The sequence below is a fragment of the Protopterus annectens genome, chromosome 3.part0 (genome assembly GCF_019279795.1).
Source record: "Protopterus annectens isolate FY-2018-M chromosome 3.part0, PAN1.0, whole genome shotgun sequence".
In the NCBI taxonomy this organism is placed as follows: domain Eukaryota; kingdom Metazoa; phylum Chordata; order Ceratodontiformes; family Protopteridae; genus Protopterus; species Protopterus annectens.
In genome coordinates, this window is record NC_056731.1 from 302634855 (window position 1) to 302660036 (window position 25182).

Below are 25182 nucleotides of genomic sequence, written 5' to 3' on the forward strand. Positions count from 1 at the left end.
TGTGCCAGAGAAGCTTACACTTCCACCCATTGTGCCCAGCTGATCAAGCTTCCCTAAAGCTTTTGCACCTAGAAGACGGTCCTTCTAGTGGCTATCACTTCAGCCAGAACGGTATCAGAGCTCCAGGTACTAATGGCTACCTCCTCTTTTTTTGTCTTTCATAAAGACAGGGTTACTCTCAGGACAAACCCATCTTTCATGCCCAAGGTAGTCATTGACCTGTCTCTCAATCAGGCCATTCACTTACCTGTTTTTTCCCAAACCCACAAGGAAGAAGTGAAAGAGTGCTTCATTCCTTGGATGTTCACAGACAAGTTAGAGTCTGCCTCCGCAACACCAAGCATGTCAGACAGACTGACCAACTTTTCATATCTTTCCACCCTAGAGCACTAGGGAATGCTGTGTCCAAAAGACTATTTCCACTTGGATCTCCAAGGCCATTACCTTCTGCTCCAGCACCATGGTAAGTCACTTCAGGGTACAGTAAGAGCCCACTCCACTAGAGCCATGGCATCCTCAGGGGCTTTCTTCAAGTGCCTGGATACCTCCTCCATCCTGGAGGCGGCCACTTGGTCTTCAGTTCATACCTTCACCAAACACGACAAACTAGACCACATTTCTATGTCTAGGACAGGGTTTGCTAGAACTGTCCTGCATAGATTCCTGGAATCTGCTTCCATACCAACCACCCTTTCTCAGTGAGCTTTGGCATTCGCCCATATGTAGAATACTGCAACATAGGAATAGAAGGACATAGAAAAGTCGTGTAAGAACTTACCATAACAATAGATGTCCTCCATGTTGCAGTATTCCTACCCTCTTATCAGCTGTTTTCCCTCTCTGGGTGGCAGTGACTTGTTATTGCCCTATTAGGACTGGTTCCGACTGGGGCCTTCAGTTCTGAGGGCTGGTGAGTGCCGGTCACTTTTATGGCCCACATACTCGCCTAGACCTGACGTCTCGCGCACCAAGGAGGGACTGAAAGCTTTTGGATACTGGCCATACGTATGCAAGACTGGAAGGATAAACCCATATGCAGAATACTGCAACATGGAAGAGAAGGACATCTATGATTATTCATTGCTGAGCACTGCTGCAGTAGCCTAAGCCATATGGGTTACATCCTGCCAAGGATATAAATAGCTGGCCAGCTTGGAAGGGTTGCATGGAAGGTGCCCTGTAGCTTTGGAAGCTGGCTGGCCCTTGTAGCCTTGGTAGGATATAATCCATATAGCTAAGGCTGCTGCTGCAGCAATGATCAATAGGACGAACGTCTTAAGTTTACTTACACTGTTTATTACCATTGATCTCAGGTAAGACGCAACTATACCTTTACCCTGACCCTTATTCTTTGACTATCATTTATAAAAAAAAATCTTTCCTTCAGACAACTCAAGACCTTGTTTTCCTGGGTTGCAGACTAAATACCAAAAGCATGCAGGCTTTCTTGCCTCAGGAGAAAGTGTAGCACCTCACAGCCTATTTCCACTTGCTCTTTCCTCTCCAAGTAACTTAGTGAGGGAGATTCACAGAGCACTGAGGTACATGGCAACAACCATTCATATGTTACCACTAGCCAGTCTGCATATGAGGAAGTGTCTGTGATACCTAAAAAATATATGGTTCCATTGGATACACATAGGTTCATAGGTAGGTACTAGACTATCTGCCCGAGGGCATTTATAAGCCTAGCCAGAGTATGTCAGCTTTCGCTGCCCCATTGATTAATTAACTGAGCCTCTGTCAAGAAGAGCCAATGAAGTGATCCCAGGGATGTATTTTCTGTTACCCATCCACTCGTCAAGGTTTCTCTTGAAGAGTGTTAGTGAGGGGCTCTGCCTAATGTAGTTAGGAATTTTGTTCCAAAGCATGGGGAAGTCTCTGTGACAGGAATCTATCCCTCCAGCATGTTCTATTTATTGTTGTAGTGAGGTTTAGCTCACTAGAGTGAATGGCTCGCAGTGAATTGGATTTCTTTAGGTGGAGCATGTCCATCAATTCTGAGTTGGACATGGCTTTGCAAGTCAGGCAGAGATCACCTCTGAGTAAGCGATATGCGACTGAGTACAGCTGGAGTTTTTCCCGTCGGGCTGCATAGGACATATGTTTGAGGCCAGTAATCCTCTTGAAGATGTACTTTTGTGGTCTTTCCAGTTGTTGGAAGTGTCTTGTGAGGTACATCCCAAATGGGGCATTGTACTCTTATGATGGGTCTGATGAGTGACGAGTAGAGGGGCACTATAACCTCTTTATTTCTAGATGCGAACCCTTTAGTAATTAGATGGGCTACATAGAAGGATTTCCTAACTACTTTGGCAATATGATTGACAAAGGAGAGATTACTATCTACCTGGGTCCCCAGATCTTTTATTACCTCTTCTGTTTTAAGGTGGCTGCCAACTATGTGGTAATTCATGGGTGTTTTGTTTTTCCCAAACGGGATGACTATGCATTTTTTGGCATTTAGCTTAAGACCATGACTTTGACACCAGGTGTCCGTCTCAGTAAGGCCCTTTTGGAGAATGTCCATGTCAGCCGGAGAGTCAGTTGTGGCTCCCAGTTTGCAGTCATTGGCGAACTTGGTTAGCCATAGTCCTCCTGTGTTTGCCTGTACTTCTGAGAAGCATATGCCGAACAGTAGGGGTCCCAAGACCGAGCCTTGTGGGACACCACCTGTGACTAGTTTAGAGTCGGACCTGGAGCCCACTGTCCTTACAGTGTGAGTTCTGTCTGTAAGCCAGTTGGCAACCCATCTCGTGACGTAGGGGTTTATGTTCAGACTGGTGAGTTTTTCTATAATTCCAGAGTGGGGAATGGTGTCAAAAGCCTTGGCGAGGTCAAGGTAGGCTTTGTGAACTACCTTCCCCTCATCTGTGGCCTTGGTGACTGTCTTGAAGAAGTCAACCAGGTTTAGTAAGCATGATCTGCCCTTAAAGCCGAACTGGGTCAGGTCAAGTGTTTGGAGGTTCCCAATGTCTTTGTTAATGAGTTCCATGATGATGCGCTCCATAGCCTTGCAGACCAGGCTAGTCAGGCTTATAGTTACCAGGGTCAGTTGTGGCCCCTCCTTTGTGGAGTGGAATAACCGTTGCTGTGCACCATTCTATGGGCACGTAGCCTGTGGAGAGGCTGAGGTTGAACCGTGTGTTTAGGTGGGGGGTTAGTTCATTCTGTAGTTCATGCAAGACGCAGCCTGGAACACCATCTGGTCCCATTGACGCTGTGCTTTTGGCTTTTGAAAGGGCTGTTTTCACCTGTGCGTCTGTGATTTCCGGGACACTGCTCTTTTCCGGTATTGTTGTGGGCCCTTTTGGGGGTGAGAGGGGGGTGAAGTTTGCACTGAGTCTATCTGCCTGGATGTTGGCAATATCAGTAGGTTCAGTATATTTTGTGCTATTTTGCACTAGCTCAGAGCATATCTGCGAGTTGCCACTTAGATTCTTGACATAGCTAAAGAAGGCTTTGTGGTTATCTTTCGAATTCTTGGCTATTTTTCTTTCGAAGTTAGCCTTGGAGGATTTTATGAGGGACCTTAGTTTCTTACTGATACTGATCAGGGATGTCTTTCCTTTTTGGGATTTGCTTTTTTTTCTGAACTAGTTTCCTCCTTCTATTGCATAGCTTGTTTATGGCAGGGGTCCACCAGACTGGTTTCCTTCTCTTAGGGGAGTGAGTCTTGGTTTTGCTAGGGATGGCACGATCCATGCATCCTTGTAGGTGCTCATAGAGTGCATTTGTAAAGGTTCCTGCATCTTGGACTCTGTTATCCTTTAGCGTGGGGGCTGTGAAGCTTACCATCTCTGTCTTAAGTAAGGTGAAGTTTGCTATAGAAAGGTTTTTCACTGTGGTTTCTTTGGTTGGAGGTGGTGGGGGTGTGGTGTGGACATCTAGAGTGATTAGTTTATGGTCTGATCTAACCAGTGACGGGTTGACCTCCGGTGTGGAACACCTGTCGCCTGTCGTTATCCCCCCTTATCTCATGTCTGAAGAGGTATACCCTTTGATGGGTGTCACAGGTGAATTTCAACTCATTTTTTGCCCTTCATGGTGAAGACATCTAGTCAAGAAATTCATAAAGATGCCTCTGACAAATCTGAGGAGGGGAGTGGAAGGACTGGGGCACACAAGGTCCAGGGCTACTGGCAACCTAATCTCAAGACAGAACACATAAACCTGAAAATGATTTGGGCACTTGCTGTGGAAACCGTGACCTGCAAGTGTTCACAGACAACATTACAGGTATATGGTACATAAACAAGCAAAGCGGGACAAGATCTTACAGACTGTGCAGACCAGCTCAGATAGCTTGGGAACTGTGTATCAAGGCAGACATATTCCTCCAAGCAGTATTCATTCACTTCCAGGATAATGTCCTGGCATACTCCTTCAGCAGGTAAGTGAAGGAGCCTCATGAATGGATGCTCAACAGAGAGGTCTTCCTAAACATGGTCCACAAATAGGATATAATGTAGACATCTTCGCCTCAATAAAGAACAAACAGCTGCCTCCTTCCTCTCTTTTGTACAAATATACCTTGCCCCCAAGCTTGAGAGATGGATGCCTTGTCTTTCCAGTTAACAAGAAGGTTTCTTTATGCCTTCCCTCCACTGCCTGTGCTGTGAAAAGTCTTGCTCAAAATCCAAAAAGACAAACCAGGAATTTTGTTGGAGAATCCCTTTTGGCTAAGGGTAGCATTGGTTTCCCCTTCTTTGTCTTCCAGCCAGGGGCCATCACCAGTCTGTCCAACAAAATGGACTTCCTCACATAAAAGAAGGGTTCATTGCTTCATACCAACCCTCAACCTAACCTTATGGGACAGTAGGATTCTGGTCCCTTCCAGATACCGATTTTCTGAGGACATACTTTGGGTTCTCCAGGGGACAAGTAGACCCTCGATCTGAAAATCCTACGTTGCCAAATAGAAGAGATTTTCAGTCTAGTGTCAAACTAAAATCTGGCCCCTGTAAAATGTGAAGTTCATGGTGTTTTGTAGTACTTGTGTGAGCTCATGCAAGGCAGTTTAGCATATTCATTGATGAAGGCATTCTGTTCAGCTGTTTCAGCCTGTCTGCCTCTTAACCCTCCTCAGATGTTCAGACTTTTGAGGTCAAGTAGTTGTTAAAGGAGTTCTGCACTTAAATCCTCCTAGGAAACCTGTACTTGCCCCATCCCCCACCCCCATGGGATCTCAACTGCATGCTGGCAAAGCTTACTCTACCTCCTTTTGAACTACCACTTTCTTCCACTCTCAAGTTCTGTACGTGGAAAACCATTTTACTAGTAGCCCTCTCCTCAGCTAGGCAAATGTCACAGCTCCAAGCTCTGGTTGGCTACACCTCCCTTCATCATTTTCCATAAGGACAGAGTTTCCTTGATCAGTCATTCCTTCATGCGTAAAGTAGTGAATGAGATGCCTCTCAATCAGGCCCTCAACCTTCTTACGTTCTTCCTAACTCGTAGAATAGGGGAAAAGGAGTACTGCATTCCCTGGATGTGCACAGACTGCTCAGATTTTACCTGGACAGGGCTGCAACCATTCATAAGTCAGACCAGTTGTTTGTTTCCTTCCTAGACTCTAACGTAGGCCAGCCAATATCTAAACAGACTATTACTAGCTAATTTTCAAGGTCCATTTCCTTTTGTTGTACTTAACATGGCAAGTCATTGTCCTCTTTCCTGAAAACTCATTCTACTAGAGCAGTGTCCTCTTCTGAAGCTTTCTACAAGGGAGTAGACTCCAGACTGATACTGGAAACAGCTACTTGGTCTTCATTGCATACCTTCACTAAACATTACAATGTAGATGCATTTTCCAAATCCAGAGCTGCCTTCACCAAGTCCGTCCTCTTTGGCCTATCAGACAGTTCTCAAAGCTCTCGTAGTGCTTAGCCTTCCAGCCCTCTAATCTTTTAAGCTTTTTAAATCACCCATCTGTTTGGAATACGGCAACAGTGATTTCAGTCAGGACGTAGTACAGTTATGGAAGCACTCGCCATAGTGCCATCCTTCTTACTATTGTTGCAACATTCCTTCCCACCAGCAATACCCTTTCTTTTTGTATTATTTTCTCTCTCTCTCTCTTCTCCTATTTTGTTTGGTAGCCTCTAGGCCCAAGGGAAACTTCACTTTTTCCCTGCATTTCCCTCTTAACTGACCACTTTCTTCCCAGATGTCTTCAGGCTGCTGGCTTGGAGATAAGGTGATGATTTATGCTGATATGTTCACTTGTGTACCTTTATACTCACAGGCTGAGGTCATAATGTCGGATGTATGGCTCAATGGAAGGTTTTAGGCTTTGTTACTCCAGTCAACATCAGTGGCAAAAGCTCATCTTTTTGGAATACTGCATTAGTGACGAATAGGATATCTAGTGATAAGGTAAATTTTTGCATTACTGTACTTTCCTCAAAGCTCTGAGCTCTATGTCAGCATCTTTAGTCGTGGATGTTATTCATGTTTCGCTGTTGCAGTCATTACATTTGGGTTATCTGCTTGCAGGTAGCCCTCAGTCGGACTGATTATCTAAGTCTTGGGTCCTGCGTTGGTTGCTGTCTCATCTTCCATGTAGTCAGGGGTGTAAAGCATGCAGCCGACACCATTACATCAGTCTTTCTTGCTGTGCTGTGCCCGAAGTAGAAGCAGTTCGCAAGTGCTGGTCGGCCGACTCCTGAAATTTTCGTTTTCGAGTTTCAGATCCAAAGTCTTCAACGAAGCTAAGTACCCCGTTGGGGAACCTTTTTCTTGTTCTAACCCGATGTCAGTAAAAGTTACCAATTGTATTTCTTGTGGAAAGCAAATACCTCATAAAGATTTTCATTCGTACTGCATTCCTTGCTTAGGCCCAGACCACGACATACCTCACTGTCGGTTTTGTGCCTTATTCAAACCTCAAACTATTTGTCATCGGTTCATTTTCGCATCTAAATATTTTGGTACTCTGTTCAATTATTCAGAAATGGCTTCAGTAAGCCAACCGACTACCGACATTCTGAAAAAACGCAAAGATAAAGACAGAGACAGACCGCATAGGTTCAACGCTGCCGACGACGCTTCTCCTAAGCTAGTCGCCAGTTCGCCAGTACTCAGTGAGGTGCTTTTGCAGCCCCTGATACCCACTACTTCGGATTCGCAGGGCTCTATTGAGTCCCATTTGGAGTCTGGTATGCCGTAAGATGCTTCTTCGACTGTGGAACCTGTGGATGTCTCTACCTTGGATGGGTCCGGAGCCGCTGTGCAGGCACTAGCTTCTGAGGGTGTATTCAGGCCTACTGACTTGCATATTAAACCAACGCCATCTTCTTCTTCAAAGCCGAAAACTCGATCCAGTCCTAGAAAACTGACACCTAGAATGCATGGTCAGGCCCCTATGCCTAAAAAACAAATGATAAGAATGGCTGAAGACCTTATTACTCTAATCAAGGGAAGCCACCCTTCTCCCTCTAAGAGATCTTGAACTGATTTTCCTTCTGATTCTTCTGATCAGGATTCTGAAATTTCTGTTTTCTCTGATGATCAGGAGTTGCCCTTATCTACCTATGAGGATTCTGATGCAGAGGACTCCATTCCCTCTGCTTCCCCTCCAGAGGATTTCTCTTTTGGAGAAACTTTGCATGCTCTTAGGGAGCATTTCTGCTGGGAAAGCCAGGATTACTCTGACTCCAAAAAGAGGCTTTGTGAAGTCTTACTCCTACCTCAACACAGGCCTTTAGCTATCCCTCCTGTACTGGACATTGTAGATGATTCCTTCTTGGAATCTAGCCTGGCCCCTGACACTTTACCTCCAGCTCCCAGAAAACCTGACAGGTATTACAGAGTACCTGACTCTCACAAGTTCATGTCTAAGAATCCTACTCTGGATCCTGAGACCATTTCACAGGGACCCAAATGCATTAAGGCTACTACTGCCAAAAACCCTACCCCCTCTGATAGAGATTCCAGGGCACTGGACAGATGGGGTAAGAAGGTATACACTTCTTTAACTTTGGCCAGTAGGGCCTTAAACTGCCAGTTTCATGTGTTAAAGTATCAGCAGCATATTATTGGATTGCTTAAACAGAAAATGATGTTGATTCCGGACTGTGCTGAAAATAAAGAATTACAGGATTTAATGCATTCTGCTGAACAAGTTGGAAAACATACTTTGCAATGTGGTTTTGATTCATTAGAGGCATCTTGCAGGGCTGCTGAATTGGATCTGTACTTAGAAGGCATGCTTGGCTTAAGGAGCAATCTTTGCCAGATCATGTTAAAGCTAAATTACTAGATGCTCCCTTAAACCAAGACCGACTGTTTGGCAGTAAAGCAGAAGTAGTACTTAAAAAGATGGAGGAAAAAGCTAAATCTATGCAAACTGTTAAAGATTTCCTGCAAGTACAGCCTCCCAGATTTAGTAGGCACTGGACTTCTAAGAATTGGTCCTTTCCTGCCTCTTCCAGGCCTTCTCAGTCCAAACCCAGAACCAGCAGACCACCCAGGCTTCAGTCTCAAGGTACTCACAGGCCTAAGCAGTGGGGGGCTCTCACTCCCAAAGTTGGTAGTAGTAAGACACCCCCCCCCATGGTAAAGTGTCACAATGACGTAACTTTAAACCTTCCAAGCCCTGCTCAACTGACAGTTCCTTTAGGGGGAAAGATTGCCCTGCATGCAAAAAAATGGGAATTCATTATCCAAGACAAATGGGTTTTAAATATAGTTTCCCAAAGATACAGATTCCACTTCCACTCCTTACCAACCCCAAACAGTTGGCCCGACCTACCCCCAAATCAGTGGGCAGAGGCTTATCTCTCCTAAGCGTCAGGGCTCTTCAACCTGTCCCAGAAGAGGAATGGGGGCAAGGTTTTTACTCAAGACTTTTCCTGGTACCCAGAAAAGACAATTCCTGGCATCCTATCCTGGACCTGTCTATCCTAAACACTTTTTTGGTAATCCCAAAATTCAAAATGCTAACTCTTCATCAGCTGCTTCCCATGCTAGGCAAAAATGCCTGGTTGGCAACACTGGATTTAAGGGAAGCCTACCTGCACATCCCAGTAAGGGAATCTTGCAGAAGATACCTACGCTTCACAGCAGGCTACATGCACTATGAGTTCTCTGCACTGCCCTTTGGCTTATCTACTGTGACCAGGGTATTCACAAAGTGCCTAGCTCCAGTCATTGCATTTTCCAGGCAAAGAAATATTCAGATATACCCATACCTGGACGATTGACTAATTCAGGCAGAAAGCCAGGACATACTATTAAATCATCTGGCATTTGTAAAGAAATTACTAACTTCTCTGGGGGTACACCATAAACGAAAAGAAGGCACATCTAGTACCCTGCCATCAAATTGTATTCCTGGGTGCAAGCTTGAATACAACTTCCCATATGGCCTACCTCATGCCAGAGAAACAAGTTTATTTGACAGCCTACTTCAAACTACTGGCCACAAAGACCCAGCTATCTGCAAGGAAAATACTGCAACCCTGGGGTTCATGGCTTCTTGCATTCTACTAATTCCATATGCAAGACTGCATATGAGGAAACTACAATGGTATCTAAAAAGCCTATGGTGTCAACATTCTCAGGACCTAGAATCAATGATTCCTATCATCCCTTGCTTAAAGACAGACTTCCTTTGGTGGGCAGAGGCCTGCCACAACAACAAGGGACTGCCATTCACTCTATCCCCTGCTGCCCAAACCCGAACAACAGACGCATCAGACTATGCATGGGGGTGGGCTCACTTGGCAGGGCAGTGCATTCAGGGGAAATGGAACCCGAGTCAAATGCACCTGCATATCAATCAAAAACAAATGTTAACTGTACAGAATGCTCTGACAGCCTTCAAGGACCACATTCTTCCAGGACAATTATTGGTAAAGACGGGCAACACCACTGTTATGTGGTACATAAACAATCAGGGGGGAACCCATTCATACCCTCTCTGCAGACTAGCCATGGCTCTGTGGAACACAGCCTTGAGCTACCAAGTGCATCTACAAGCTCAATTCCTGCTAGGCAAGCTAAATACACTGGCAGACTACCTAAGCAGAAATCTCATGGACCCACACCAGTGGAAACTGGAACCAAAGATATTCAACATTTTGAGAAACAAATGGGGGAGCCCAGAGATGGACCTGTTTGCCTCCCCTCAGAACTACCAATTGGATAAATTCTGCACAAGGACTCCCTATAGACAAGCTTGGAAAGTGGATGCCCTGTCCTTCACCTGGAAAAAATCTATCAGTTTATGCCTTTCCCCCTCTGCCTCTCCTCTCCAAAGTGCTACTAAAGATCAAACAGGACAAACCAAGGGCAATATTTATTGCACCAGACTGGCCACGCCAACACTGGTACCCCCTCCTGCGCAGTTTGTCACTTCTGGAACCATGGCACCTGTCTCAGACCCCTGCCCTGCTGTCCCAGCAGTTGGGCCAGATTCTGCACCCACAGCTTCAAACGCTGAACCTTGCAGCCTGGCTAATTACACAATCTCTCCGTTACCATCCCTCAGTAAGCAAGTGATGGATGTCATTCTGGAGGCAAGGAGGCCTAGTACTAGAAAATCCTATGCTGAAAAATGGAAAAGATTCTGTTCCTGGTGCCAAACTCAGGGGATGGACACAACAGTGCTTTATTTACCGCACATTCTTCAATACTTAACTGAGCTGCTTCACAAGGGTCTTTTCCTTTTCTTCCATCAAAATTCATGCCTCGGCCATTTCAGCTCATTATATTACAGAGCCACTCCTCTTCTCTCATCCACTGCTGAAGCAATTCCTCAGAGGGGCCAAAAACTTAAGACCACTCAGGAGAGCCCCTACTCCAGCCTGGGACATTACCTTTGTATTGGAAAAGCTCACTTTACCTCCCTTTGAGCCAGCTGCAAATGCAGAGTTGAAACTCCTTTCTTGGAAAACAGCCTGCTTTCTAGCCATCACTTGACCAAGAAGGGTGTCTGAATTACAGGCCCTCATGGCAGTGGAGCCTTTCATCATCTTTCATGTGGACAGGGTGTCCCTCAGGACCAATCCCTCCTTTATACCCAAGGTGGTATCCAGTGTGGCCCTTAATCAGTCCATTCATTTGCCAACCTTCTTTTCTAATCCACAGAACAAAGGGGAACGAATACTGCACTCCTTGGACGTGCACAGACAACTTAGATTTAGATACTTGAACAGGACTAAGTCTCTCAGGAAATCTGAACAGCTGCTGGTTGCATTTGCTGCAGGGGCAGAAGGGAAGGCCATTTCAAAGCAAACCATTTCTAAGTGGATAGGCCACTGCATTCATTTCTGCTATAAGCACCATGGAAAACCTACCCCACAGGGGATAAGACCACATTCTACCAGGGCTGCATCTACCTCTACAGCCTTTCTCAGAGGTGTCCCTACCAGGGACATCCTAGAAGCTGCTAACAGAGCTGGTTTTGCCACTGCAGTCTTACAGGGCCTTATAGCTGGTCATAATGCTGTCTAATTGCTTCCTCCCTTCCTTAGCTTTTGGAATCTACCCAAATGTAATTACTGCAACAGTGAAACTCGAAGAACATAGTACAGTTGTGTACACTTACCATAAATGTAGATGTTCGAGTGTATTCACTGTTGTAGTTCTGGTTACCCTCCCTCCAGCCCCCTGACTTCTATTGACTATACCTCTATTCCTGTTTACTATGCTTAAAGCTTTCTGGTGTATTTGCTTTTTGTTGGAGGTGTAACCTTGTATATAATTGCCTCCCGTTATGGGGGCACCTGACATCTGGGGCAAGAAAAAACTGATGTAATGGCGTTGGCTGCATGCTTTATACCCTTGACTACCTGACGTCATGAAGATGAGTCAGCAACTGATGCAGGACCCAAGATTTTGATGATCAGGCCGACTGACGGCTACCTGCAAGCAGATAACCCAAATGTAATCTCTGCAACAGTGAATACACTCGAACATCTACATTTATGGTAAGTGTACACAACTGTACTTTGCCAGAATGTACATAAAAATCCAGTAGTACCTGAAAAACTGAGCTTGTCCATTGTTCAAGCACTATTTCAGTGAGTGTTGCTGCTGCAAAGTAAATTCATTAAAAACAAGTTTCAGCACCACTGCAGTTTTCCCTTTGTGCTGCTGTTACATGATTGGAGATTTGGTATGTGTAGGTTTGGGGTGGGGGTGTTGCACTCAGTGAAGGTTCCTTCCTGTGGGATGACATTACTCCTTTGAAAACTCTGTGGAACAACACAGTCATCCAGTAAACTAGACTTTGCCCTTGATTCCCACCATCTTATAGAAATTCAGATGGTGGTCCCATCAAGAACAGAAGAACCAAAGGATTCCCTTTAAAGCCTCAGAGTCTGCATAAAGACTAACTAAAGATGCCCTTGATCTAGCATATAGAGTACCTTTACAGGTCACTGTAAGGTGTAAAGCATCTGCAGCCACTGCATGATTACATGATCAAATAAAGCATATCAGATGGAAAGAAATAATAGCTCTTGTATTAGCCCAGGAATTTTTTCAAGATGGGCTGTTAGCAGGAACTCTAAAGATGAGTATGGACCGAAATGCAATCATAAACAAGTGGGAATGCAGTCTTACTAGCTCTGCAGCTTAGCTGTGAAATTTGGGTATTTCCTTCTTGCCAGATGCTTTGTCTTCAAGCCATTTGTATCCCCTCTAACCCGAACATGATAGCAGACCAGTTAAGGTAGTTAAAAGTGGGCAACTGCAAGTGAGGACCAAGTCTGACTATTTTCCAGGTCTTAACCCAAAGATGAAAAAAAGGAGGTAGGCAGGCTTGTTTGCATTGCTGAAAAACACCTGCTGGTGAGGGTTTATTCAGATGTCTGTGCAAGGATGCACAGACCAGTAAATGCCTTTTCCATCCCCTGGAAGGGGACCTCCTCTGTCTTTCCAGCCTATTCCTTTATCCCCATGGTACTTAATAAAAGACAGAATGGATGCAGGTAAGTTTCATCCTGGTAGCTCTCTATGGTCCAGGCACTAACACTGCACCCTTCTAGTCCACTAGGTTGGGGGGGCCTCTTACTGCTTCCTCAGTCCTGTGTTCTGCTTACCTAGGAGGAAAGGTCTGTAGTGTATCCCAGCTTAAAGAGATTGAACCAGGCAGCAAGTATGATTTATTTATTTTTATTTATTTATTTACATTTGTTGACCGGGCTTGTCTAACTGGATACATGTCCATTTTCAGTAGAGGCCTGGAGAGAAAAGCTCCAAGCATAGACAGAAAACTTATTATACAATATTAATATAAAAAAATAAGCTATTATCAAGTACAGATAATAACAATATTTGAATATTTGTGAAAGAAAAAAAGAAAAACAAAAATATTGTGGGCCGAGTTATTTAGAGGGGAATGAACTAAGATCAAATACAGAAGAATAAACAATATTTGACAGGGAAAAAAAACCACAAAGAGTAATACATTTTAAAAAAGTTATTTATTTTTTTTTGTTTATTTGTTAGTACAGGTAGGAAACGTAGTACAGCAAAAAGGACATCGAAAGGTTTGAGCAATGTAATAAACTGGAGAAGTGATGTAAGAGGGAGAGCAGGAATGGGTAAAGTGAAAAATAAGTCAGGGTTTGTGCAGGGACAAAGCCAGTGAGTTTTAAGATGCTCTTTGAGATGTTTTTTAAAAAGATGTGTGGAAGAGAGAGAGTAGAAAGTTCACTTGGAAGCTGGTTCCAGGCGTTTCCCACAGTGTTAGTGAATAGAGTCTCCTCAGCTTTGTTGTTAGATTTCATAGTGGAAACTAGAAACTTATTAGCTGAGCGAAGAGTTGAAAGGTTTTTGTAAGGGGTAGTCAGACTAGAGAGGATTGGGGCATTATTGGGGTGGTAAAGTATCTTTTGGGTTATAGTAAGTTGATGACAAAGTAGCTGGTGCTGCAGTTCTAACCATCCCAATTGTTTGAGGTTGAGACAGTGGTGGGTTCTAAAAGGGTTGCCAGTGGCAAATCTGGCTATGTTATTATAGCTAGTGGCAAGTTTATTAAGGTTGTTTTTAGAAAGATTAGTATAAATGGCAGCAGCATAGAACAGGGTAGAGATCAGGTGAGTCTGGGCAATAGTGGTTCTGGCTGTTGGTGTAAGGAAGGGTTTGATTCTATACAGGGAACCTAGTTTTTTGTTGACAGATTTTATGGTAGTGTTGATGTGATCATCATAGCTAAGGTTGTTGTCTATGGTTATGTCCAGGAGACGGGTTGTAGTATCAGGGGATATGTTGGTTCCATTGTTAGCAGTTATAGTGAAGAGAAATTGTGGTGGTTTTTAGAGTAGGAGTAAAGAGTAATAATTTTGTTTTTTTGGGGTTTAGGAGGAGGCAGTGTTGCATGAACCAATTTTCAACAGTATGAAATACAGATTGGGTGAGGGTCTGGAGTGAGGTTGGGGACCTAGCTGAGCAGATTAACGTAGAATAATCAGCATATTGTATGTAGGTGGCTTGAGGAATTTTAGTATTTAGGTCATTAATAAACATTGAAAAGAGAAGATGGCCTATGATAGAGCCTTGAGGTACTCCAATGTTTACGGGGAAGGGAGTTGAAAGCTTATTGTCCCAAAGGACTGCTTGATGCCGGTTGTCTAAATAGGATTTAAACCAGAGTAATGCCTGTGCGTCCAGTGAATGGGCTTTTAATACCTCAGTAAGCAGATTATGGTTGACCATATCGAAGGCTTCTGAAAGGTTGATAAAGCGGAGGAAAGAGAGTTGTTGTTACGATTTTTGTTTATACAGTCAGAAAAGGATAGCAGGGCGGTTGAAGTATTATGGAATGGTCTGAAACCATGTTGGCAGTTGGCAAGTAAATTGTTGTGGAGGAGATGGTCAAGTAGTTGTTGGTGGATGCATTTTTCCATTATTTTAGCTATAGGAGAGAGTAGGGCGATTGGTCTAAAGTTGGAAATATCAGTTGATGTCCCACCTTTATGTAGAGGAATGATGTGAGGCCTTCCATATAATAAGAAGGATTTTACTTTCTGAAATAGTTCTATTAATAAGGATAGAAATTGGGTAGATAATGGCTTTAGCTGCAATTTGCAGGTATTCTGCTGGTATACAGTCAGCAGAAGGGGTGCATGGCTTGAGTTTTTGAAGGAGGTTACAAATGAGGGATGTGGGTACTGGTTGTATGTGAAAAGAAGGAACTGAATTTTTTGTGTTATTAGGTGGGAGGGAGCTAGTGGGTGGTAGAGTATTAGCTAGAGTTTGTATGGCTTCTATAAAGTAGTTGTTAAAGGAATCGGCTATTAGTTTAGGGTTATTGTGGGTGATTACTTATGGGGTGGGAGACTTGGAGTGCCCTGGGTGAAGTAATTTATTCATAGCTGACCAGAAATTTTGTGGATGTTCTTCGTGTTTCACTGTTGCAGTCATTACATTTGGGTAATCCTGCTGGCAGGTTGCCCTCAGCCAGCCTGAATTCCAAAGTCTTGGGTCCTGCGTCGGCCGCTGTCGCCCCTTCCCTGACGAAAGGTCGTCAGGGGTATAAAAGAAGCAGCCGACGCCATTTTCTTCAGTCTTTCTTGCCACTCGGTGCTCGAAGCAAAAGCAGGTTCGTAAGTGCTGGTCGGCCGACTCCTGAGATTTTCGAGCTAGAGTTTCAGACCCGAAGTCTTCAATAAAGCTAAGTACCCCATTGGGGAACTTTTTTCTTGCTCCAGACCGATGTCAGAAAAAGTTAGTAATTGTATTTCTTGTGGGAAGCAAATACCTCATAAGGATTTTCATTCTTACTGTATTCCTTACCTAGGCCCTGATCATAACGTTTCTGGTTGTCAGTTTTGTGCTAGATTTAACCAAAGCACTATTAAGTGTCGGTATGATTTTGCTTTAAACTATTTTGGACGCCGGTTTAATTATCCAGAAATGTCATTGGATAGCCATCCAACTACCGGAGTTCACAAAAAACGCAAAGAAAAGGAAAGAGATAGACAGCCGAGGCCCAAAACCAACGGCGAAGCTTCTCCTAAGCCAGTCTCCAGTTCGCCGGTCCTCAGTGAGGCACTTTTGCAGCCCCTGATGCCCGCTACTTTAGAGTCGCAGGCTGCTACCGACTCCCACGTGAAGTTGGCCATGCTGCTGGAAACTCAAGGTATTGGAGCCTTGGATATTACCCCTTCAGATGAGTCCAGAGCCGCTGAGCAGGCACCGGCTTCTGAGGGTGTATTCAGACCTAACCATTTTTACATCAAACCAACTTCAGCTTCAAAGGCAAAGACTAAAGTACCTTCCAAAGCAAAGAAACAAATTCAAGAGCCACGTGGTCAGGCCTCTATGCCCAAAAAACAGATGCTCAAAATGGCCGAAGACTTGATTACTTTGATCAGGGGTTCCCATCCCCCTCTTGAAAAGAGGCCTAGGCAAGAGACTGACTATGAATCTTCTGATCAGGTTTCCATTTCTTCTGATTCATCCTCTGATCAGGAATATTCTCTTCCCCCCTATGAGGATTCTGATGCTGAAGAATCTATACCTTCAGCTTCACCTCCTGAGGACTATTCTTTTGGGGAAACCTTACATACCATGAGGGAGCATTTCCACTGGGAGAGCCAAGATTTTTCAGAATCTAAAAAGAGGCTCAGGGATTTCCTTTTACTACCTCAACACAAGCCACTAGCCATCCCTCCTGTTTTAGACATTGTAGTTGATGTGTTTTCGGAGTCTAGTCTTACCCCTGATTCCTTACCTCCAGCTCCTGTTAAGCCTGACAGATATTACAGGGCTCCTGACTCTCATAAATTCCTTTTTAAAAACCCTGCTGCAGACCCAGAAACTATTTCTCGGGGTCCCAAAGGAGTTAAGGCTTCCACTGCAAAAAACCCTACCCCCTCTGACAGAGATTCTAGGGCACTGGATAGATGGGGGAAAAAGGTTTACACATCTGCTACTTTGGCTATAAGGGTCTTAAACTGTCAGTTTCATATGCTCAAATATCAGCAACATGTTATGGCATTGCTTAAACAGAAAATGTTAAATTCTGAATGTACAGAAAACAAGGAAATGCAGGATATATTGCATTCAGCAGAACAAGTTGGAAAACATACTTTGCAATGTGGTTTTGATTCTTTAGAGGCTTCCTGCAGGGCCGCAGTGACAGGTTCTGTAATTAGAAGGCATGCTTGGTTAAAGGAACAAAATCTGCCTGATCATGTTAAAGCTAAATTATTAGATGCACCCTTACAGCATGATTCTTTGTTTGGTGTTAAGGCAGAAGAGGTGTTAAAGAAAATGGAGGACAAAGCTAAATCTATGCAAACGGTCAAAGATTTTTTCCAAGTACAGCCACCTAGGTTTAGTAGACACTGGCCAACAAAGAATTGGTCCTTTCCTGTGTCAGACAGACCTCAAAGAGGCAGATCCAGACACCCTAGAGACAGATCCCAGGCGCAAGGTTCATACCGCCCAAAGCAATGGGGGGCTTCTACCCCCAAAGTTGGAGAAGACAAATCCCAACCATACAGGAAACTGTCCCAATGACTTGCCCCTGCCTGCACCAAGCACTTATCTCCTGGCAGCACCCTTAGGGGGAAAATTAGCACTTTTTTCTCAAAATTGGCACATTATAACCCAGGACAAATGGGTTCTAAATATCATGTCTTAAGGCTACAAGCTCCATTTCCATACCCTGCCAAAGGCAAACGGCTGGCCAGATCTGCCAAAAATCAATGGGCATAGGCACAAAAACAAGTCTCATCTCTCATGGACATGGGGGCCATTCAACAAGTACCAGAGCAAGAGCAGGGACAAGGATTTTACTCAAGACTGTTCTTGGTACGCAGAAAGGACAAGGCCTGGAGGCCAATACTGGTCCTATCTTTTTTGAACACATTCCTGGAAATACCAAAATTCAAGATGTTGACTTTGCAGCAGCTTCTGCCCATGCTGGGCAAGAACGCTTGGCTTGTGACTTTAGACCTGAAAGAGGCATACCTGCATGTCCCAATCAGACAAATATGCAGAAGATACTTCAGATTCAAGGCTGGCTCTATGCATTACCAATTCTCTCCACTGCCCTGTGGCTTATCTACTGCGCCCAGCGTCTTTACAAAGTACCTGGCACCAGTAATCGCATTCTGCAGACAAAGAGGAATACAAATATATCCTTACTTGGACGACTGTCTAATTCAAGCAGAAAACAAGGACATTCTTCTACAGCATCTGGCGTTTGTGAAAAAACTTCTAACATGCCTAGGGTACACAGTCAATGAAAAGAAATCAAAACTAGTACCCTCTCAAGAGATAATATTCCCGGGTGCAAGCTTAAATACAATTGCCCAGATGGCTTATCTGACGCCAGACAAACAAAGGCAACTGAATACCTATTTCAAAATGTTGGCAACAAAGGCCCAGTTGTCTGCAAGAAAAATTCTGCAGGCTTTGGGCTTCATGGCATCCTGCATCCTACTAATTCCATATGCAAGACTTCATATGAGGAAACTTCAGTGGTACCTAAAAAGTGTTTGGACTCAACATTGCCACAGCCTGGAAACTATGATTACGCTTATTCCCTGCCTGCAACAGGAGTTTTGATGGTGAGCACAGGCTTGTCACCAAAACAAGGGACAGCCATTCACATTACCCCCAGCCAGGCAGACACTAACAATGGATGCATCAGATTATGCCTGGGGGGCCCATATGGCGGGAAGATGCATTCAGGGCACATGAACCTCAAACCAAATGCATCTGCATATCAATCAAAAAGAGATGCTAGTAGTTCAAAATGCCCTGACAGCCTTCAAGGACCTACTTCATCCAGGACAACTACTGATAAAGGCAGACAACACCACGGTCATGTGGTACATAAACAAGCAGGGGGGAACTCATTCTTACCCCTTTGCAGACTAGCCATGACTTTGTGGGACACAGCATTGACTTACCAAGTACATCTGCAGGCGCAATTCCTGCCAGGAAGGAAAAATACTCTGGCAGACGAACTAAGCAGAAACCTCATGGATCCCCACGAGTGGTGCCTGGATCCACAAGTATTCAGCATGATAACAAAGAAATGGGGATGCCCGGACGTAGATCTATTTGCTTCCCCTCACAACTACCAGCTAAAATGATTCTGCACAAGGATCTATCACAGACAAGCATGGAAAGTGGGCGCCCTATCTTTCAGCTGGAAAAATTGTATTAGTTTTATGATTTTAAAGTAGTTGTAAGGAGGTTTCTTTCATGGAAGTAAGTGATATGGGTAGATCTGTGATACTTTGGAAGGGTATAGCTAGAAGTAGAGGTTATGTTAATGTGGTTGAGGGAAATTATATGTGAGAATGGTTGGGTTTGTTGGTAGTGGTGGTGCTGTTTTAGCAGAGAATAATGTTTAAAGAAGGTTGATGTGAATGCTAGAGTTAGGGATTCTAGAATAGTAGGTAAGAGTAGGAGGTATGTGTAAATAGAGTTATGTTTAGAGGCCATTGGGTTGAATAGGTAAGGCTGGCGCGAGATGAAGGAAGGAGTGTTGTATTGTGTAGGAGTAAAGGTGTCTAGTAACAGGTGAAAATAGAGGTGACAGAAGGAGGGAGAGAGAGTTGTAAGAGGTAGAGTGGACTGATAGAAAAAAGTATAATATGAGTTGTTATAAGGTTACAAATGTGAAAAGGAAGTTAAGTTTAGTTGGTAAAACTAGAAAATAGAGGTGACAGAAGGAGGGAGAGAGAGTTGTAGGAGGTAGGGTGGACTGAGGGAAAAAAGTTTAATATGAGTTGTTATAAGGTTACAAATGTGAAAGGAAGTTAAGTTTAGTTGGTAATAGCAAGGACAGGTAAGGGGGAGGGTGTAAAGGTTATTAAGTACTGTTCAGGAATTATTGTTGTAGGAAGTGATCTCAGCTTTATCCCTTTCAGTGGTAGTATGTTAAAGGAACTGATGTACTTTATGCAGGAGCAAGAAGGCCTAGTACCAGTGAGTCGTATTTTAAGCAAGTGAGAGGTTCACACTGTGGTGTGTGAACTTAGGGTGCAGCTTGCCAGCTACAACTGCAGAACCAGAAGTACTTAAGTATCTGTCACAGCTTTCCAGATACGGCTTTGTATTCCTCAGTAAAGGTACATGTATATCTGGCAGGACCCTTCATATTCTGCAGTAAATGTATATTTATCTGTTATTCTGCCATTGGAGCTTGCCTTCCATGCCCCCCCCCCCAAATACATACACACTTTGAATTTATCCAACTTTGAAACTGTTCTCCACCTAGGAATGCAGTCCCTCGCCTTTTGGGGATCTTTGTTTTGACATGGAAAACCTAACCCTACTCTCTAGTGAGCCCAGATCTTCAGTGACACCTGAGTTTGTTTCTTGGAACTTTCTTTTTATGGCCTTTACCTTTGCTAGGAGAATTTGAGCTTCAATCACTGGTGTGCAGTGGTCTACACAGAGTTAGAACCAACTCTTCATGGCAGAAATGGTCCTGATCTAGCTGTTAATAAGCCTGTTCAGTTGCTAATCTTTTCTTGCTCCTGGTATACAAAACACTGAGACAAGTAAGTATGAATTAATTTTACCCAGAAGTCATTGCAGCTTATGTTTTAGGATTCCAGTACTGTTTGTTAAATTGTTCTTGGTGTCTTAACAGTTAACAGTTGTATTCATTGAAGTTTGTGTGTAACTTGAAGGATTATAGTTTTGCATGTAGTTGATTTTTTGAAATGTTATTCTCTGTGGATTTAACCTGAATGTATACCTGTATTTTGATTCTAGTGTTTGCAGTGGAAGCTCTGGTTAGTCATGTTAACACCACCAAGAGGTTGTTAGAAAATTTCCATTAGTTTGCTGAACAGGTGAAGTGAATGCCTTGTAAATCTCAGTATGAGGTACCTCAGGATAGAAGTCTTCATCTTAACAAACATGCCACATAATGACTTTCTAACTCTTTTCCAGGCACATGGTAGACTTGTCCCACATAAATGTGTTGCTGATTGCAGAGTGATTCATTTTTTTTCTGAATCTCTGAGACATCCTTACAGTACTGTGAAGTGGCCACAGAATTATTCCAGAACTCATACTTCTATGAACTCAAGTCAACAGTGATCGAAATAATCCCATGCCACAATACTGCCTTGCGGAACTGAAGACATCTGTCCAATGTATGGAAAAATAAACTGAATTTCGTTTCACTAAGGCAGACAGTTGAATTTGTACTTTCTGAACATGTAAAGTACCTTTTCCTCCAACTCATGGAACTATGGTTTTAGCCATTGTCGCTTTTGTGTGGATACACAACTTCATTTAAACAGTTACAGCACTGTTAAAACTGCAGTAATTGAATGCATCTGCACTGGGACCCTCCTTTTAAAAGCTTTCAAGAGGTTTTCATAGGAACAGTTAATAATGGTTGCTCTTATCTTCCCTGTAGGAGCATTACAAAAGCAGAAATTAGTTTGTCATTTACAGACTCTCAGATACTCTCAAAATGGTTTAGCTGTCTGTGCAGGAGTACGTTTGTAACTGCAGGAAAATGAGTTACAAAGGACAGAAAATTGCACCAAACAATTCACCTTAGAATTTAAAAAAATATATTTAAATATATCTAGCATCAATCCATAGTCACTTAGTACAGTCTTAAACCTTGAAGTGTTACTCAGAGTAATTCAACTGTTCTTTTCATAAAGTTTTAAGAAAGCCCTTTAATAGGTTTGTTTCTGACTTCACGTTGGTGGTGGGGGGGGGTGAAGGGAGGGACAAAATATTAGCAAGTAACAGAGAAGTACATTTTCACAGATAACATTCCCTTGTACACACCTCCACAACTGGTCTCTCAAAGTTACTCATAAGTAATTTCAGTAGTCTTTACTGCATTTCTAATGAGCCAAACATATCTGTTCTCTTTTTTCTGTAGCAGTTTTTGTTTGTAGATTTAGTATTTATATTGATTGATTTGGGAGAATTTTTCTCTAAGAAGAATATCAGAATGAAAATCATTCTAATCCTACAAGTAGGAAAATGCTCCAGCATAATAGTTAATTATGCTGGCAATGTTTTATTTTACATGTTAATGTGTCTTTCATAATAAAACTGCATATAAGTATCTTTATACATACACAGCTGTATTCTGCTTCACTTTCCTTAGCATTCCTGTACCATCATACATTTTCCATCAAATTGTGTGCCTGCTAGCCATGATATCCATGGCTGAGCACAGAAACTTTCCTAGAACAAAACTCGTATTTTTCTTTGTGATTCTGTCGTCCCAGTTTATAACTGTGCAGAAGAAAGAAGAGGGGGGAGGAGAGAGAGAATGTGTGTGTATTTTTATGGATTTGTGAGTTGTTAATGCATTACTGATCAAGCCATACATTGTTACCTGTATGAGATGGCATCTTGTTATTCCTTCTGTGGTGTTTAGTATTGAGAGGTAAACATTATTGTAAAGGTGTTGGCTTGCTCAGTACTGTAAAACATTCACTCGACCAAAAAATGCCACTTCTTTACTCTTAGAGCACTTTGCCTATGCACTGGGACATGATAATTGGTATAGTTAGTTCTTAATTTTAAGACTAGAACTCTTTTCTGGAAAAAAAATAAAGATGTCTAATGAAGTCAGAGTAGCAGTTATAAGAAGTTTGTTTATGTAAATAGTAAATACAGACCAACTTTGCTGTGCTGAATCATTTTGAAATTATGTCCGATTTAGCATTTTTTTGAGAAACTAGGTTTATATACATATGTATTTTAACTTTGATGATACAGTATTGAAATTTTCAGGTGTGAAGACTACAAAAATGTATAGTGCAGCTGTACGCACAGATAACAAAATGGCTAGTGTTTAATCTCCAGAGTCAGCTGTAGTTCTCACAAACCAGCATGTACTGATAATGACAACCTAAAGAAGATAAATATAGCATTTTTGTTGTTTTAGCTTGTTAAATTTACAGAATACATATTGTATAGTCTGTCATGTTTTCAAATCTAGCATTAATTTAGCAAAGGTAAAAAGTCAGTCATTTTTTAAATAAATAAAAGCCTGCATATCTGCTGTTTCCATTCAGCAAAATATTGAAGCAGCTGTCACTGCCTTTGTCTCACATTTGACAATAGATAACAGAATTGGATTGTTCAGCCGTGGTGGTTATTTTAGTTTTTATGCCCAATAGAAAGCAAGCATAGCACTTCAGCTTCATGGCTTCTTCTGTAAGTCAGATTCCAGGGTTACCTTGATGCAACACGTTCATAATATTAAAAAGGAAAAAATTCAGGCAGTTATGGTTTCTTGAATTGGTACAGACTCTGTTGTAGGTTGGGTGACAGATATGTTTGGTTCTCTTTTAGCACTTTTCAGCAGTGTAATGCTACTTTAATATTCTATCACATGGATTTGTTTGTATGATAGCATTCCTTGCCATTACCGTCTTCACCTAGGTTTGAAGTTAGCAAAGCTGTGTCCCTTTAAAAGGTGTTATTAGGCATGGGTAAGGTTGCTGTGTTGGAGCAGCCCTCAGCCCCACATAGTAACACAAAGGATTAGAGTCCATGCAGGGAACATTGCATAACTGTGGTAGCCAAATGGCTAAGTACACCCTTATCTTCCCTTCCTGATATACTGAACAACCATGAACAGGTTAATTCTTTGGTACCCCCACCAACACCACCAGCTTTGGCCACCCAGTCTAGTGCTTATCTCAGACCTTAGACGCAATAGATGATACTTCTTCCTTTATATTTGCTAGCCGTTTGAGTGAACCAGTCCAAAATGCATATAAAACAGAGAGTAAACACTTTAAAGGAAAGGGCTGTGAAATAAAATACTGTAATATTAATCAGCACTTAAATAGCAGGCGTTAACGTGCACTCATCTGTTCCAACACTAATATTTGATAAAGCAACGAAAGTAATACAGCTTACAATGGGAAAGTCAAGGAGAGTTACAAAAGGTTGGTAAGTTGTCTAATTTTTGTTAAACTCGCAGTCTACATAATTAGGTTAAATATCTGCAGGGGAAGGGTAGAATTTTTCATTGGTTCTAGTTAGAGTAGATTAAGAAATTTTCTTAATTATGAAAAAAAATGTTTTCTGTTCCAGACCATTGAATGTAGTCCATGTAACAGAAAGGTTCACACAATCCAATACTACACTGAGTTTATTTGAATTGATGTCATAGCTGTTTTAGTCAGGAAACAGCCACAGAGAAGAAGTTAACCCAGTAACAGTTTTACTGCCATTTTTTCTTGGTCAGTTATTGAAAAAAAATTATCATTATTGCCATGCAAGGGAATGCTGAATTAATTTTATTTTATTTCTTCAATGTTAGTTTTTTATACAGGAATGTAAAACAAACAAAAAATAATGAGGAAAACTGTTTTTAAATCAGTTTAACGTCAATGTATAGCTGGATGATCACACCTCAGTTGCACTTTAAACCAGAGATTGCTGTAATAGTTTCCCCTGACCTAATACATTTTTTTAAGCACGACATTTCACTTAAAATGTGCAGGATGATTCTGGATGCTTAAAACTAGCAATTTAAGTGATTAAAATGTGTAGCATTTTGGTCTCACTTATTTTTTAAACACAGTCTCGTTAGTCTTGACTACTTGCTGTATAGGCGTGGTTTACGAAAGAACCCTGTTTTATTGCAAAAGTAAAATTAAATATCCCTACAAAAAATAATATTTCTGTCCTGTAGCTTCATCATAATATGGAAGAAAGGATAGCTCCTCAGGAGGATTTGTTGCAACCATTATTTAATTTTCTTTCATATATTTAATCCAAATGCAGGAACTGCATTTAAATATCATGTAAATACAAAAAAAGTTGAAAATGAACATTTATGTTGTTCACACGTGTAAATGTTATTGATCTCTTGCTTTTCCATTTTTTAGTGTTCAGTGTATCTGACTGGAAGGACTGATTAGTGGAAATTCCGTAAGAGTCACTGTGAGCTTCTGTATTGTTTTGAATTTTTATAAAGATATTATGTCACTAAGATTATATTTCTAAGTTGTGTATTATTTATAAGCTTAACATGTTGGGAAACAATGACAGTATAGAAGAGGGACTTGTGGTTTTGTGAAACTGTTTTTCAGTTATTTTGTCCCTTTCATTTTGGATTACTCTACATTCCATGGGTAGTAATTATCAGACTTTTCTGAATTTTCCATCAGGTCATTTTGCAGTATTTTATCATTTGTTTAAGTATATATGGTTGCTATTTTATTACAGAAATGTTCATGTCTATCTATC

At 42.3% G+C, this 25182-nt stretch overlaps 1 protein-coding gene across 1 annotated transcript in view; it reads left to right on the plus strand.

Annotated features, from left to right (window-relative positions):
- Positions 1–24925, plus strand: part of RBM33 (RNA binding motif protein 33) — a 1894586-nt gene extending 1869661 nt beyond the window's left edge. The window contains exon 19 of the mRNA XM_044064784.1: positions 20884–24925. Within this exon, the coding sequence (XP_043920719.1) occupies positions 20884–20932 (49 nt within the window). The 3' untranslated portion in view covers positions 20933–24925. The remainder of the gene's footprint in view (positions 1–20883) is intronic.
- Positions 24926–25182: the final 257 nt, after the last annotated feature.